Source organism: Corvus brachyrhynchos, unplaced genomic scaffold (assembly GCF_000691975.1).
Source record: "Corvus brachyrhynchos isolate BGI_N302 unplaced genomic scaffold, ASM69197v1 scaffold48, whole genome shotgun sequence".
Classification (NCBI taxonomy): Eukaryota; Metazoa; Chordata; class Aves; order Passeriformes; family Corvidae; genus Corvus; species Corvus brachyrhynchos.
Window position 1 is genome coordinate 2307653 of NW_008240027.1, and position 16387 is coordinate 2324039.

General features: G+C 43.5%; 1 protein-coding gene across 1 annotated transcript in view; it reads left to right on the forward strand.

Annotated features, from left to right (window-relative positions):
* The window catches only part of TRABD2B (TraB domain containing 2B), a gene marked incomplete at its 5' end in the record, with an annotated part of 267033 nt that overhangs the window by 211210 nt on the left and 39436 nt on the right, over positions 1 to 16387 (forward strand). Inside the window, one exon of the mRNA XM_017743443.1 lies at positions 12228 to 12318. Coding sequence (XP_017598932.1) covers positions 12228 to 12318 — 91 coding nt within the window. The remainder of the gene's footprint in view (positions 1 to 12227; positions 12319 to 16387) is intronic.

Below are 16387 nucleotides of genomic sequence, written 5' to 3' on the forward strand. Positions count from 1 at the left end.
GGAAAGAGAACATGTGAATGTTCAGTCTGTCCTTAAGGAAGCTTTCCTTTTCCAAAAGTAAAGTCTTAGTTGGGGAGGCATTATTTTTCTTTTATATATATATATCTTTTTTCCCCAGTAAAAATTCAGTGATTCCTCTTCCTCTGAGAGATTTCTTTGTGAACTGTCTTTTGTAATCTTTGGGCCAGTTGCAGTGATGGTTTAAATCAGTGTGACTCAGCTAAGACTATTTAGCTTCTAACCCATAAAGCTTCAAAACACACGAGCCCTGACTTATCTCAAGCAAATGACTGCTTCCCTGGAGCCAGCTGAGGCTGCTGGTGTTACTAAAGTTAAGCAGGAGTCTCCATGTTCTGCTGTGTTCAGGTTTAAACAGTAAGGTGATGACACTTCTCTTTTGCTTTTGTAATTTCTTGGAGTTGTTCTCCTTCCCTTCGGTATGTGTGGTTTAAAAGCAGTCCATCATGTTGCAGACTCTATAAACTGTGGGTTGCTTAATTTGTGTGATTCATAACACAAGGAAAAAAAAAAGAGCCATCATCATTCTTGGTATTACATCTAGCTCTGTTACCCAGAGCATTGACCTTGACCAGCTAATGATAGGTATTTAATATATGTGCGTGTCTGTATATATAGATATAAATATTCATTATGTGAGGTCTGAGAGCGTAAGGGAATGCTGGCAGTGCCAAGTTTTGTTCGATGGTTCAGGCTTCCAGCTGTGCCAAACTCTGGGTTCCTTTAATGTACCTTTAAAAAAACCCCAGGCTTTGCTTGAATGTCATCCAGCTTTATTAAGAGAAAGATCAAGCGTAATCTTATTAAGCCTGTCACTCACAAACCATAAGGGTGCAGCCTTGGTGTGTCTGTTTGGTCCACATGTGCGAACAATTTTGCCTCGTGATACTCAAACAGGGGCTGTTATTCTTTAATGAAGGCTGTGAATAACAGAGCTACAAATTGCAAGCTTGGTGATGTGCTCACACACTCGTGTGTTAACAGAAAGGGGTGAAGGCGGGGATTGTTTGTTTGGATTTTAACATGTTCCTCAAGCACGCTCGAAGCCACACAACCACAATGTTTTTCAAAATCTGTTGTGTATATTTTGAGGTTTCTGAACTTCCATAATAACTTACTCAGCTTTTGAATGTGATCATGTGTCAGAGTGGACAGCTGTGTCAGGAAAACTTCACAGGAGCACTGAATCTCCCTCTCTTTGGTTTCACTAGAAGTCTGCTCCCTGGGCCAGTAGTATGAGGGGATGTTCAGATAAATTGTGCTTGCCTTCATTGTTGCTCCTTTTCCCCAGCGTTAACAGCCAGGCAGCAGGAGATAACAGTGGAAACCACTACTGTTTATACCAGTGTAAAACCAGAGTGCTGCAGTGGGGACTCAAATCAAATATTTCTGCTTGCTCAAAGCATGGATGTATATAGAAATTCTGTGTATTTATATAGAAAAAAACCCCTAAATTGAAATTAGTCAGGATGTTTGGCCATGTGGCTGAGAATAGATCTGTGTGGGTGAAACTCACAAAAATAACTAGTGATCAGTGGAATGTAGAGACACATTTGATAGTCTAATTGGGAATAAATTTGTAATGAGAAGAACTTCTCCATAGACATAGCATATGCAAATTAGTACTCGAGGAGTACAGCTTTCCAAGACTTTTAGTCTATTAAATTCTAAATTTTTGAGCAAGATGTCCTTTGTCCATGAGGATGTGGGGGCTTGATACAACTGTTTGCATGCCCAGAGTAGCTTATAAATGGAAGTATTTGCAGGATGAAGTTCATCACTGCTGGGTTGTGATGGATATTCATACAGCACCTTTGCAGCTGAGAACCTCTCAATACTGCAGGACCACATTCTGTTCTTTTCCCACTACACAGATGGTCTCTCTGACAGATAAGATTTACTGACCCTTCTGGTAGAGCATTTGCCATTGCTGCCTGGAAACACCCCCTCCTTCCACCACAGGGCCTTTAGCCAAAGGACTATCCATCCTTCACAAAGTATTTCTTTCTTCTGTTTTGCTTTTAAGAGAGAAAAAATAATTAATAAAAGACACAGCTGTCAAATGTCCTCTGGAGGTCCTTTTTCTAATTTATATAAAAATCCTTAGTGTCAAAGCTGGTCTTATCCATCATGCCCAGGGAGAGCTGATCCTGCTTTATGACATTTAGATGGACTAAAATGGGTACTTTCTAGCCCAATTTTCTATTATTCCACATCTTTGGCATGCTTTGCATTTCAAAGGAGACAGAGCTCCAGATGTAAGTGCTCTAGATCTCTTCCCACACGACATGTATCTCAGGGTCTTGTAATACCATATTCAGCAGCTTAACAAATGTCTGCAGTGTGTTCCTGCCTTCCTTTTCTCCTCAGGGGCAAGAGTTTGTTGGTTTCATCTGCCCTGTTTTGGGAGTTTGCTTCCTAATGTCAGGACAGGCATGAATCAAGCAGCAAGCCTTGGGCTTGGAGTGTAAGGTGGGAAACAATTCCAGTTTGTACCTCCTGGAATGCCACAGCAGCAGTATCTGACTCCAATCTGAGAGAGTTTTGTGGACTCCTGGGGCTTATTTCTCATGCTTTCCCTCTGTGGGAAGGACCTCAGCCTAGGCCCTCAAAGCACTCCTCGAAAAAACCCCTTGCCTACCCTGGAGAGACTCATTATGATGCTGCAAAGGGATCCTTAGCTGAATTTTAAGTCTGAGGATGGTGGTTTAGGGCAGGTTTCCTCTGTGTGGTTGAATGGATTTGGAGATGCCTGGTGTAACTTGGGAGGTGGCAAATGATCTACGTAGCACAGGGCAGTTTTCGATGGAGCAATTAGCTCAAACCTTGTGAGTGGTGCAGCTGCGCCAAAGCACCTTTAGAGCAGCGCCAGCTGAAACCACAGAGCAGCACTGCACGTAATTGCTTTTAATCCATGATCAAGGACAAGCTTGGAATCGTGCCTGCTGCCGTGTGCTCCTCTGGATGGCAGAAGAGAACGGGTTGAGTCCAAACTGGAGAGCAGGTCAGATGTGTTGTGCTCAGCAGGGCCATGTCTCAGCAAAACCAGAGGGGATCCAGCAAGAGGAGGGGACGCTCACCTGGGCACAGGTGAATCAGGGTCCATGAGCTCCCTACAGGACTTGCCCTCAGCTGCTGATGGAGACTATCGAGGGTGTCCTGCCCCCAGGTGTTGCACTGGCCAGGCAGCCTCCATATGCTACCAGCGCTGCGCTGATTAACCTGGAAGAAAAGGCCATTTCCAGGTTGGGGTGACACCTCACCGTACTCACAGCCTCATTTGTGAACTTTCGGAGGTGTTTTTCTGCAACAACAGTGACATCCAGTGGCCAGCTGGGTTTTCCTGGGAAAAGCACATACCAGTCTTAACAATGTGAAGTTTTTTATAGATTAAAAAATCCTGACTAAGGAGGCTCAGTTTTGGTTTCCTTGAAGTTTCATTTTTTAAAAAGTCTGGTGAAATGGTTTCTGTTTTTCTGTGTCCGCAGGGTAGGAAGCATCAGTACTCTCTCCTCCAGCAAGGAGTTTGTCCTGTGTCCATAAACTCCAGGGGGCTGGCAATTTGCTGAGGAATCACTGTGTTTTGTGCTAAGGCTTCACCAGGTTTTTCACTTACAGGACATCTCCAATCCAAATAAACCACCAGAAAGGGGCTCCTGGAATAGATGAAGAAAGCAGTGTAGTCTATAGAATAATCGACTGAGAGGTCAGAACCAGAAAGAACAAGCAAGAATCCGTGTCCTGCCAACTGGGAGCTTTGATTTGTGGTTTTCAAACTGCTTTTCAAACAGAAAATGACAGCTTGTCATGTAGTCTTTTGAAGTAATTTCACAGATTCGACAGACACTGCCCCCAACTAACTTTCCTGGAATGGTTTGATCTCACACTGGAGCAAGACTACAGTTTTGTTTAATTCAGTTTAGAACTGTCTTGTGCAAACTAGAGGAACTGGGGGAAGCAGGTTCAAAGCAAACAGTGAAGTGCTGTTTCACACCAGGCTTGATTACATTGTGGACACAGTATATTGTAGGAGCCAAATGCATCCATGAGGCCAAAAAAGGACAGACTCAACAGTCCAGCTCGCTACTGAGCCTGTAGTGATGGACCATGGCCCTCACCCGTATTTATTTCCTATAAGAAACCATTAAGTGCTTAAAATGCACTTAATGCACCTTGTTACCTGCCAGAAGCCTTTACCAAAGGCAGGCAAAGGTGCTGCATTTCATAACACTGGCTTTGTGCTGAGAACAGCTGAGGTCACACGTGGTCCAGTCCTTGCTGGGCCTCAGAGCTGCCTCCACAAGTTCATCAGAGATACTCTGCATGCAAAAAGCTGTTTCTCTGACTGAGGAGCTTTCCAAGGCCTGAAGCTGCCCTGAGCTCAGACTCCACCCAGTCCTTGAGGTGTTTTAGTACCACGTTCACAGCTACCTCCTTGAGAAAGGAGGCAGGAATTACAGAATCTAGTTTCTCCCCCCTACCCCGAGCTTTGCCTGGCTTTGGCAAGCAGGTCCATGTGCATTCCAGACTAGCTGGGGATGGCTCAGGGGATTTGCGATGGGATATGAAACACTTCTCTCGGAGGCTGCTTGCCCTGCGCCGGCTGTCCAGGGGGCTGGCAGCAGCTTCCGTGGAAAGAGCTGATAATTGTGGTTCAGGTGGGAGAGGGTTGTCTACTTCAGCGAGGCTGTACCTGCACTAATAAGGCACCTTGGGTAAAAAAAGAGGCTGCATTTCCTCACCAATTTCCTCACTGCTTGAGGCGTTGATGACAACCAGCAAAGAATGTTAAGACAGCGCGTTTCACACCAGACTGTCTACACTTGGGGGATCTGATGATCCCAAAGATGCCTCCAGCACCCTAGGAAGACTCTTAGAGATGCTGGGTTTTCTCTAGATTTTCCTCAGACTTGTCTCCTTTTCTTCTGCCACAGTGTTAGACATGGTAAAGTTCGCAAGATTTTGTATATTGAGCCTGTCCATTGGAGAGGATCCCATGAGGGACACAGAGGCATGTTTCCTGTCACACAGCTCCATGACTGCACACACCTCCAGTCACAACCTCGTGCAGAAAGGTATTTTCCCAACAATATAGTTCAATGAGGAGCATGCACCTTAAAAAAAAATAAAATAAAAACAATTAAAAAAGAAAATCACATCTAGTCATGGCATTCTGCTAGGGGGGAAAATGCCAATAACTGTCCTCCATGCAGTATCTCAGACTGAGCAAGCCCTGCCTTTACTCACAGTAAAAACTGGGGACAAGGTAAATGAAACTTTTATTTCAACCCTGCCCACACAATTTTCCTACTACAAATTTCTTACACCAGCAAACATAACCAATACATTTTACAGAATGAACACTTCAAATCTTCAGGCTTTGTTGTTTGATTCTCAAGGGATCCTATGTTTTCTTTAAGAAGATACACTGAAAGAGTCATCCTCTGTTGGACCTGCTCTCTGTGGAAAACTGCTCGTAACTGCCACATAAGCGAAGCAAGAATATGAAATAGCCCAAATGGCCCTATAACCAACCAAAGCACAAACATACACAGCTCCTTGTCCCATGCAAACTCTGGCATGACAAGAAAGGTGGGGGACAGGGCAGAAAAGGGAATGGTGGGCAAGAAGGATGGGCTGTGTGCAGTGTTCAGGAGCTTTTGGGCAATTGCAGGGTGGCTTGGCAGGCCACCATGCCATGTCTGACAGACACCAAGGCTAAAGGAGCTCCTTATGCTCACATGGTCCATGGGGAGAGATTTGCACAGGGGGCTCATGTTCTTCCCAAACCTGGTATTTGAGATGTTGGAATGAATTGCTCTGTGGAGGTGCCATCCTCTCCAGTGAGACTCACTAGCATAGACCAGTCACTTCATTTGGAAATGTCTGAGGCAGCTAAAAACTCACACAGAGGCCAGAGGAGATGCTTGGGAGGTGACCTCACTTCAGCTCTTGCTTGTGTTGTTTTTCTTAACCCAAGTGAAACAGCTGGTTTAGACTTGGAAGAAAATTGAACTTTTTTTTAAAAAAAAAAAAAGTCATTTTATTGTTTCCCACATATGTTTAGGGCAAGTCTGCTAGGGAAAGTGCTCCAAGACTTCGAAGACAGCAGAGAACTGAATTGCTGAGCTCACATTATGGCCCTGCATCGAGTCTGGAAACAGAGCGCTGTACCAGCAAGGAGCCAGTTCCAAACTGGTAAACTCTGTCCCACCTCATGCTGAGCCTGTTGAGGACTGTGCATTGCACTCCAGGCTGCTTCTAGAGAAGGATTTCCATGCTGTGGCATTTGAGTGCCTCAACAACAGCTCCATACCTTTAACAGGAGGGCTGCTCAGAAGGAAAGATCAGAAACGGAGAGACATGGGGGGAATTTATTATATTTGCGGGGAGCAAGGAAATAGAGGTCTGTGGGAATCTGTCTGTCCTTCAGATTGAGATGCTCCAAGTATAGAATTGCACTGCAGATCTCAGAGACACCCCAGGGAAGCACAAATCTGTGCTCTATTAGCCTGGCGTCAATCTGGAATAACCCCCTCAACTTTTGGCCCCTGGTCGCTCCATTCTCCCTCCGGCTACGGTGTGGCCTTTCTCCAGAGCTTGTTCTGTAAGAGCACTCGGGTGAGAGGAGAGAGAGGTGATTACATGCAAGAAAAGAATGAAGGGGAGCCATGGGAGGGTTGCTGGACCTTGGAAATGCTGCACGCTTTGGCTTTCATGTGTTATTGCTCCGGTTCCCATGACTGTCCAAAAGTGGCTATGAGTCAGTTCCTCACAACTGCATAGAATAACAACATCAAACGAGAGGGAAAATGATTTCTCCATCTGCTTGGAGAAGGGGTGGCATGATGTAAGGAGTCTATGATGAAAGCCTGCTTTACAAGACGATTGCACGTGGCTTGTGCAAAGTATTTTTTAAGGCATGCTTTGGGCTCGGATACTCCTGCCAAGCAGGGGAGGAGGAAAGCTCGTTCCCTGCATCTCCAGCTCTCCTTCACAGTTTTTTGCATAATGCTGCTATTTCCAAGTGCAAAACCGTGTCTTGAAGCACAGCAAAAGCCAGCAACCTGGCGTGACAGACTTTTCTGGAAGGTGGGGTCTTTGATAGTCCCTTTTCCTTTGGACAGCCCACAGAGCTCTTGTTTCAAACCTGAATACCAGCCTCTAGGGAGCTTTTGCTAGATCTGGTCTGGCGTGGTAGGGCTGCATGGTGTGGCTCTCATTATTTCATACTAACTGGGGTAGATTGGGGTCCTTCAAGCCATTTCCAGAAAATTCCCCTGTTGGATCTCCACAAGCACAAATTTTGTTTGTGTTATCAGTAAAATTTAAAATCAAAATATTCAGGCACTCCTAACATTATATTCATGCCTAGGTGCTGCATATCACCCACCTCATCCATTAATTACCTGGTGTCCTTCCTTGACACTTCACATCAGAGGGGTACTCGGTGCTTGAGCAAGATCTGCACAAATCCAGCATTTGCTCCTTGTCAAAGTGCATTCAAGGTACTTATTCAAGACCATCCTTACCACTAGAGTGAGATTTTAAGGAAGAAAGTGGTTCAAGAACAAAGAGGAGCAATTGTGTGGCAGTGATAGTGGTTTAAACCTGGGTCACCATGGAAAGGCTGAAGAGCCTCCAATTTTTAAAGCATGTTATTTATTAGCAAAGAAAGGTGCTGAACAATGAGCAAAAGGGAATTAAAAATGTGGAGGGTTTATCCACAAAACTGGTTCCCCGTCATGGGTCTGGGACATCTGTAATGTCAGGAGAGAGTAATGTGGGGTGGCATGTGGTTCCCAGTAAATTACTGCTGTTTCCCAGAGACCGCGGGGTCAGACTGGAATGCTATAGTGGAGAAATTAGCAAATTCAGATAAAAGTCACTGCCTGAAGTGTTTGCTGTAGCTCCTTACTACAGCCTCATCTTAACAAATTCATCATTCAGCTTCCAAAATACTCAGTTTGACCATTGTGAGAATAAGAGAAATGGAGATGCAGTTTTGGAGGCAGCAGGCAAAGGAACCACAAAGTATTTGCCCCAACTGTGAGGGGGCAACTCTCAGCCCTTTGCATTTTTCCCTGCACTAATTCTTCTGAAGCCTTCCTACCATAAACATTGTGGTGCTGCCAAGGGGCTTGAGAATCAGCATCGAGGGAGAAGGAAGAATAGAGGCTGCCGCCTCCTGATTGCAGAGCAGCCCAGGGTCTAAATGGCAACGAAACATTATACATAATGTCTGATTCACTGTGTGGAGAATGTAAAGAATTGAGACCTCCCGACACAGTTTACATTGGCCCTTTTTATGACTAATTGTGCAGAAAATAGCTCTGCTTGTAGTGTGCATGGAAACAGTTCAGATTTCTGCTGTGTGTCAGCTAATGGGCTAGCAAGGCTTTTTTAGCACAACTTCAAAGGCTCTGGCAATGGAGGTCCTTTGTGAGGGAATTATCTCCTGCTCCTTTGTACCCCACTATCCTTCTAAGCCGTGGAACAAAGAACTGTGAAACGAATAGACAAAGTAATTTGTAGTAGATCTCTAAACCTAGATAAAGTTCATAACATTTGCTTAAAAACTTTTTTTCTGCTTCTGTCTTCAAAACACTTTTATAATTTTTCTGTGAACCCAAGTTCATCTGACTTTTGAGGGATGCAACCTGATGCTTAGGTTATTGATGAGGGTCACTAGGATGCCTGAAATGGAAAAGAAGAGCTTTAGTTTATGTGGTCAATTAGAAAATACATGGCTGTCAAGAGTTGGCTGAGAAGTGTCTTTCTCTCTGCCTCAGGATATTCCACTAAGAAAGGAAGAAAATGCATTCTTTCGGCGGTGTGTTTGAGCATGGACGTGCTTTAAGGAAACCATGTGTATTTCATGTATTTTTTTAAATGTTTTTTAGTAAAAAAACCCAAATTGATGGTTTATTCTTTCTTCAGTGAAAAATGAAACCTTGGGGAGATAAGGAAACACATTACATAGATCTGCTTTGTGTAGTCCAAAGCACAGTTCTTAATTAAAAATAAAAAAGCAAAGCAGAGACGGAAGGTCTATGATTAATGTTAGCAACCACACTGTATAATGTGTTCCTCCACTGTCTCCAGATCCTCTGTCTCAAAAAAACAAGACATGAGCGAAAGGAGAATAATCTTGGCCTCATCAAGTTTAATAAGAAACCCCCTCTGAAGTGCAGCAGCCACACTGACCACTCCACTGTATTTGTGTTCAAACTACAAAATGACTGTGTTTAGCACTGGGTCTTGTCTTCAAGCAAATCCCATGAGTACCTCCTTATCCTCAGAGGGTGGAAGGATTGCATCCACACCTGGGCTTTTTTAATCTGTTACGGGTGGCTGCTCTGCATATCTCCGTGCCCAAGTACAGACTTTCTCTTCAGGTCCCTATCTAGAAAATCTTTTATGTCTGCTTTCTCTCCTTTTCCACTTCCATAGATTTCCCAGGACAGCTGATGTTCTGACCTCTCAGATCCAGTTTTCATCAGCTGTCAAGATAAATTTGGTTAATGCTCTAGGAATGGTTTATTCAGGTTTAGACCGAAGAGGGAATAGTGATGCAAATGCAAGATCATTCCCCTGTCTCTCTAACCTGTCTGATATGTCTCTAGATGCACTAAATTTTTGGTAGTTATACTTTCTTGAGGTTTTTCCCAGGCCAGGAAGAGAAATTTTTAAAATCTTTTAGCAGAAGCATACATGCACACATGTATATATATCTATAAAGCTCATTTATTTTCTATCTAGAAATAAAAACACAACAATTCCTACATACTCCATTTGCACATATGGGCAGCCAGAGGCAGGGATTTGATGTTTTTCACTGATGTTGAGCTTAATGGTCTCTAATATTTTAGTATGTATTGGTTTGTAGACATACAATGAAATAACTATGATGTTCACATGGAAATTTGTAATTATGATTTTAATTTATTCAGGAATATGAAGTTGAGGGGTTTTTAATGGAAGCTGGTGTTCCTTCCACTTAGGAAAGGCAAAATTAAAAGCGCAAGCCTTATTGCCATGCTGCACAGCAGATCACCAGTCCCAGTGGCTGGCAGCTTTCAGCATGGTATCCACACAGAGGGCAGGAATGGGAACTCCAGGAAATCTCCTTTTGGTCTTCATCCATCACCTGAAGGGACTTGCAGGCTCTGCTGAGGAGCTGACATTGTTGACAGACTTACCATTGTGTGGATGAGGAGCCAGAGCTTTTGCATAGTTACTTTTTTCTATGGGTTTAAAAGAGTTAAAATTGGTTTCTCTTGTGCTGTCATGGTGTCAAAGATTTGCTGGATTCGGGACAATTATTTACATCACAAAATCTTTTGGCATTTAAGACTCTGATTCAGGGAAAATAGAGTGGACTCGGAAATGTCTCGGACTCTGATACCTTTGGTTCCTCAGTGTCACTTTGCCAGTGACAGAATGGGGACCTTTGTTTGCCTTGGCCACTGCATAAAAAAACAGGATATGATCAAATCCAGTTAATCATTCACAAATGTCTCATTTCTTGAATCTCTGAGGGTGTATAACACATTTTTGGGACTGTTCTTTGCTGCTTTGGCTTTTGTTTTAAGCAAGTTAGTAAGGGGAAAATCAAATTTTGAATTTTGTTAAAAGGAAGTGGAGGAATCCTGGAACACACTAGGGCTCTGCAAATGTACATTTAATCATTTAAAGAAATGTCTTTTGGCTAAAAGCTCTTACCAGCGCTTGCTAGTTGCACTCAAAGCCATACAGCTGTATCATTCCAACAACTGAGGCGAGTTAGCGCCCTTGTTGGCAGCGGGAGCAGAGAGATGCAGGCTGAGCAAATCCTGGGGGCTGAATGCTCTCAAATCCATCAGGACTTTGTGCAGTGTGGGTGAAGAATCCCGAGGGTGGCTCTGCTGGTGGCTGCGCACAGCGGTGTCCGTGGAGAGGCACTCAGGCACGTCTTGCCTGCCTTGGCGTTTTCAGTGCAAAGCATTTGGCTCTGCCATGGAGCCGGGCAGTCAGAAACATCTCCTGCAAACACTTCCACTGTGCTTAAGGCAAGCACACACTCTCCCAGCATCAGCAGCAAACCAGAGGAGTGAGTTCTCACACCCAGCACCGTGGTGGAACTCCCTGCTCCAAGATGGCACAGGGCACATGGAGGCTTGAGCACATTCCTGGTGAATTGGTCTGCTCAGTGCTGGCAGTGAGATGCAATGGCCTGGGTGTAAATGGGGGTCTCCCAGCCCTGCAGAGCTGGAAGCTAATGGATATAACAGGAGGATCGTTCTGTCCTTCCTCAGTGTCAGTCGTGGCTGCAGTTGGAGACAGGTTACAGTGCTACATGGATTTTAATAAACCTGTTCGTGGACTTCTTGCTTCCTTCCTTTATATATCCAACCCCTCTTGCAAACAGTGTGGGACTCTGACAATAAGTTGAAAGCTTTGGCTGGATTACACTGCCTTATTGAGTCTGTGCCCAAAGCCCTTTGAGGGCTCCCATTGACTCTGGTGGGATTTGGTTCAGACTTCAAGTATATGGGACTCCCTTAAGTAAACTCTTTCAAGGCCTGTACATGCGGCAGTACTTACTGAGCTCTTTGTTACTTCTGTGAATAGGAATGTGACCTTTACACTTCTAACAAAGAGCCCTGAATTACAGGACTAAATCTTCATGTTTTGGGAGAGATAAGGTTACCATCCCAGCTCCTCCCAGCCCTGCTGTGCAGGTGGCTGAATGGCTGATGAGGCAATTCCTGAATCACTGTGGTTTTAGTCAGACAAGTGCTGAACATGCAGTACAGCAGCTTCAGAGTCTCTTCATTAGCAAATGTCCATGAACAGTGATGGCCAGGGTTGTAAGTTGTTCTATTTCATGAGTTAAAGCCCTAGTAATATCCTTTTGCCACTGCAGGGTCATTCTGATATCCATATTGGAAGTTTATTTTATCAGTGTACATACTAAAAATGGCCACGGTGGAAGGCAAGACTAGCAACCCATCTAGGTTTTCTATTATCCACCCAGTCCCTTGGCCATGTGAGGGGAGGGAGGGGTAAATAAGATGGAAGAAGGAAGTGTTTGGGCTGTATGCTGTCCCTTCCTCTGGTCTAGTTTTTGGTACCCTTGCCTCCAAACCTGCTGTTCCAAGAGGAGGATCTCAAGTGAGTGAGAGTAGTAGTTTGATTGACAGTGCTATTTTCTACCTGTATTTTAGGTCACTTCCTGGGTAACAACACTGTGATTGATGTACTGAGACAAGCAGGATTTGAAGTGGAGCACACCCCTCCTGGACAACCAATTGGAAAGTAAGCAGCTGCCCACAGATTATTAATCACTTTCTCTCCTTTCTTCTCTCCCTTTTTCTGTGACTAAGCAAGATTATTGCTTAAGTATAGGAGGTCGGTGAGGAACCTCCCTGTCCCACCCAATTTCCCGACAAAAAGTTCATTGTAAAGCATCCATTGTGTGAGTTTGGAAACATATGGAGCCTGAATGGCTGGGGTTTTTGTGGGGTTTTTCCACTTGGGGACATTATTTATATCACAGCTGCTTCATTATACCAGCTCAGAAGTGCCATGGTTTCTTTAAAGAAACATCTCCTTCAGCTCATTTCCCCCCAGAGCTGTTTTTCCTTTTCTCTCCATGGGGGTTTTTGTTGCTTCTCCATTGCAGACCTCTCTGTCAGGCTGCTGCTCTTCAGGTGGAATTTCAGTTTTTCCTGAAGGACCATATTTAATGTAGCAGATGCACCTTGGAAACTGTTTTGGGCAGGTAGAGAGCAATTCAGTATTCCCTGAGCTTCTCCATCTATCTGGTCAAGTAAAGCAGGCAAGAAGGACTGATCAAGAGGCTCTTGGCAATCTTCATTAGTATAAAATAAAACATGGCACAAAATTGTCCTTAGCTGGTGAAACAGGCTTCCTTCATCCCGCAGACTTTTCTTTTTCCTGGCCATTTAAATGAGGTCTCTGTCTGAAGAAATCACAGACAATAAAACCATGAGGGATGGTGAGAGACCATCTAGCTTTGCAAAATCAGCCTTTCCCCTACATTCTGCAGATAAAATTTGGCCAAGGCTACTCTGTCATAGGATTGTTATCCTCATTAGGAGAAAGTGTTAGCAGCATGCTCCTGTCCCTGGTGGGCAGACATGACATGGTCCAAAACCGAGGTGAGTCTCAATGAGGAGGATTAATGGCAGAGGTAGTAGGCCATGTCTGAAAAAGCTGTGTGTAATCTAGTTGGAAAATCTGGCTGATCTAACCTTGTTTGGGAAACATCCGCAGTGATTCATATAGAACATAATATGGCTCAACTGTGCATAAGTGTTCTTTGACAGAGCATTTATCCTAAAGGCTTCTTGGAATCTGTTGAGCCATAAAAGCATCGTCTTAAATAACAATGGGGAAAAGAGGAAGAAAAGGCTGTTAAACACCACCAGGAAGAGCATATATTCAGAGGAGGTTTAAGAAGCACTTTGGCAGGGGGAGAAAAGTCAACATGGTGCAGGGAGGAGCAGTAAACACTGTAACAGGCTGGAGCTGGAAATTTTTTACTAAAACCAACCAAAAAAAATACAGCAAAACAGAAAAACCAAGCAAACTATAGCAGAACAGCTGAGGTGTATCATTCCTCTGTTTCTGACAAAGAAACTTTCCACTCAGGGAAGCAGACACTGTCTTCAGCCATTTTCATTTAGCTGAAAGTATCATCTTCCCATGAAAAGTGTTTCAACTGAAAATTGTGAAACTATTAATTTATTGGCTGTTGTGAGCCCTGGAGAAGAACTAAAGATGCAGTAGTGTGAGAGAAGTCCAAGAATAGTCTCTGCTCTCTGGTGTTAGGCTTTGTCTGTACACATCATCACAGACTTGAAATAAAGGATGGGGCAGGAAACTTGACTCAAAGCCAGTGCTTAATGTTGACTTATTTGCAGAGTGGGGCACCTCTCTGCATTCCCCTACCTTGGCAGCAGAGTCTCCTGTTCATGATGTCTTCCCTAAAATTCTCAGTTCCTTTGGGAAACATACCTGAAAGCAAGAGGGTTTGAACTCTGCCTAGATGGATGTGTGTGTCCTCAGCTGAATGGTCCCACACTGGGTAACTTCTGTTCCCAGCTCCAGAACATTATGTTGGGCAGGTTTGCCTGGACTAGAACCCTAATTCCAGTGGGGTCTGCTCTGAACACTGAACATAGAAAACTTTATTAAAGGGTAAACTACTGTGCAGGAATACTGGATGGAGTCAAAAGAGAGCACATGGTTGCACCCCCTAAAGATTAGATGCTCTGTGAATTTTCCTATGGTCTGATGATAAGGTAGAGCTGCCTGTTCTAGATGAGAATGAAGAAGGAAAAATAAATTGCATGGTAAAAAAGTCCAGAGTTGCCACTAGACTGAATTACTCAAGATGCAGAAACAGCAGAAAGCTATAGAAACTGTGAATAGAGAGCATTTAAATATATTCACAGGAAGCAGCCTTTAGAAGAAACAAAGACTCTCAGAACTCCACACCAGGGACTGTATTGTCATTGTCCTGTAACTGGGCTGTAGCTGTCAGAAGTGCTTGGAGCTCCCCTTTAGGAATGAGGAGGCTGCTGCAAACCATTCTGCCCCTTTTTTTTGTTTTTTTTGGAATAGCTTGTATTTTAACATTTCTGGGCAAGCTGCAAAAGACAGTCTAGCCAAACACAGTATGACAAAACTTGATAGCACAACAACTTAATAATTGTTGTGTTGTTTAGGTCATGTTGCTGTAATTGAGAGTCTTAAGGAACTTTGCATTTTTGTCTAGCTGTCCTTTTTTTACTCTTCCCTTTTTAAAAGATGAAATAAAAACAATTGAAAGGCCCAGAAGAAGAACCATTTTGCTATAGTGACTGTAGTAACAAAATGTATACATAGAATAAACAAATAGAAGCTCAATGAATTTTGAGCTGCTTGCAAAGCAGAAATTGTTGTATGGGTTACAGAGGTGCAGGTGTTTTCATCTTGATTGTTGTGGAGCCATACATGAAGAGGTATTTCTCTCCTGTGCTGAAGCCCAAAAGAGACATTTCTGGTTTGCTTCCAAATAAGTTGTGTAAGGGAGTCAAGCCCACTGCATTGCATTCTGGCATTGACAGTTGAAAAATTGGACAGTGTTCAGGGAAGATCAGCTGGATTCTAACGTAGAGTTTGGGGGGGTGGACAGCACATGGAAAAAATGCAAGGGTTGGAAAAAAAACTGAAGCAGCTGCATGCTTATGTTTTGGCAAAGGGAATTCAAAAAAAGGAGTGTTGTGGACAGATTGTATGCAGAAGAATGAAGAGGAACAGTTTGAGCTGGCACATAGGAATATTTGAAAGTATATCAGATTGAAATTGAGGCTGGTTTTGGATGAATATCAATGATTCCTTGACAGTGATTTGCAGGACAATTTTTCTCAGGTTAAGTAAGAAGCCCCATTATATGAAAGTAAGTTCAGCAAAACACTCATGCTATGTCCTACTTACTACCAGTGCTGCCTTGCCAAAACAGCAAATAGTCTTTCTCTTCAATCTCTCTGTTCCTAGAACAGTATGATTATTACTATTATTGACATGATTAATAGTCTGATCTTGATTGTTCAACAATAGCTAAGCAGCATTACCATGAATAAGTGGAGTGTAATCTGGTATGGTGTTTAAACTCTGCCATCCATTTCACTTTTAGAAAGGACAAGAGAATGCCTTCTTCAGAAAATAACTAGCAGCGTTCCTGTGTATCAAAAAAAAAAAAAAGAAGAATGAAACAGGACAAAGACCAAAGCTGTTTATGCTTTCAGTTGCACACAGACTGGGTAAAGCCAGAAGATTGTTGGCTTCCTCTGTCCAAAATGCTAAGCATGGGTTGTGAAATGGCTGCTCTTTAAGCCAACCAAACTGAATACCTAGAGTCTCACATTTCTGTTGTTTAGTGACAAGCACAAATTTGAGCCAAATCCTCCCTTTCCTAAGGTACTGGGGAAAAATAAAGTGAGATCTTGTCTGGCTAGAAGAGATAGCCAAGACGTGGAGGAGTTTGATGGCTCCACAATCAGTGATCTGGCAAAGAAGAGTTTATATAAAGTACATTTAGCTGGTGTGGAGCTATTTGGGAACTCTCACTGATTGGATTTCTGAAATCTCCTGGCTCCTCCTGTTGACCTGCCTGGTGGCCCAGTGTTGACTTTGCTGTGCCTCTTCCAGAATTCCACCAGCTGACTGTTGAAAACACCTTCTTTAAAGCTCGATCCCTTTCTGTAAAAGAAACCCTGTTGTATTCATCATTGTTCATATGGCAGAACAATGCCATAAACGCTTGAGAACTTAGTCTCACATTGGCCTCATTTGTTCATTTTGTTGCTTGAGGGAA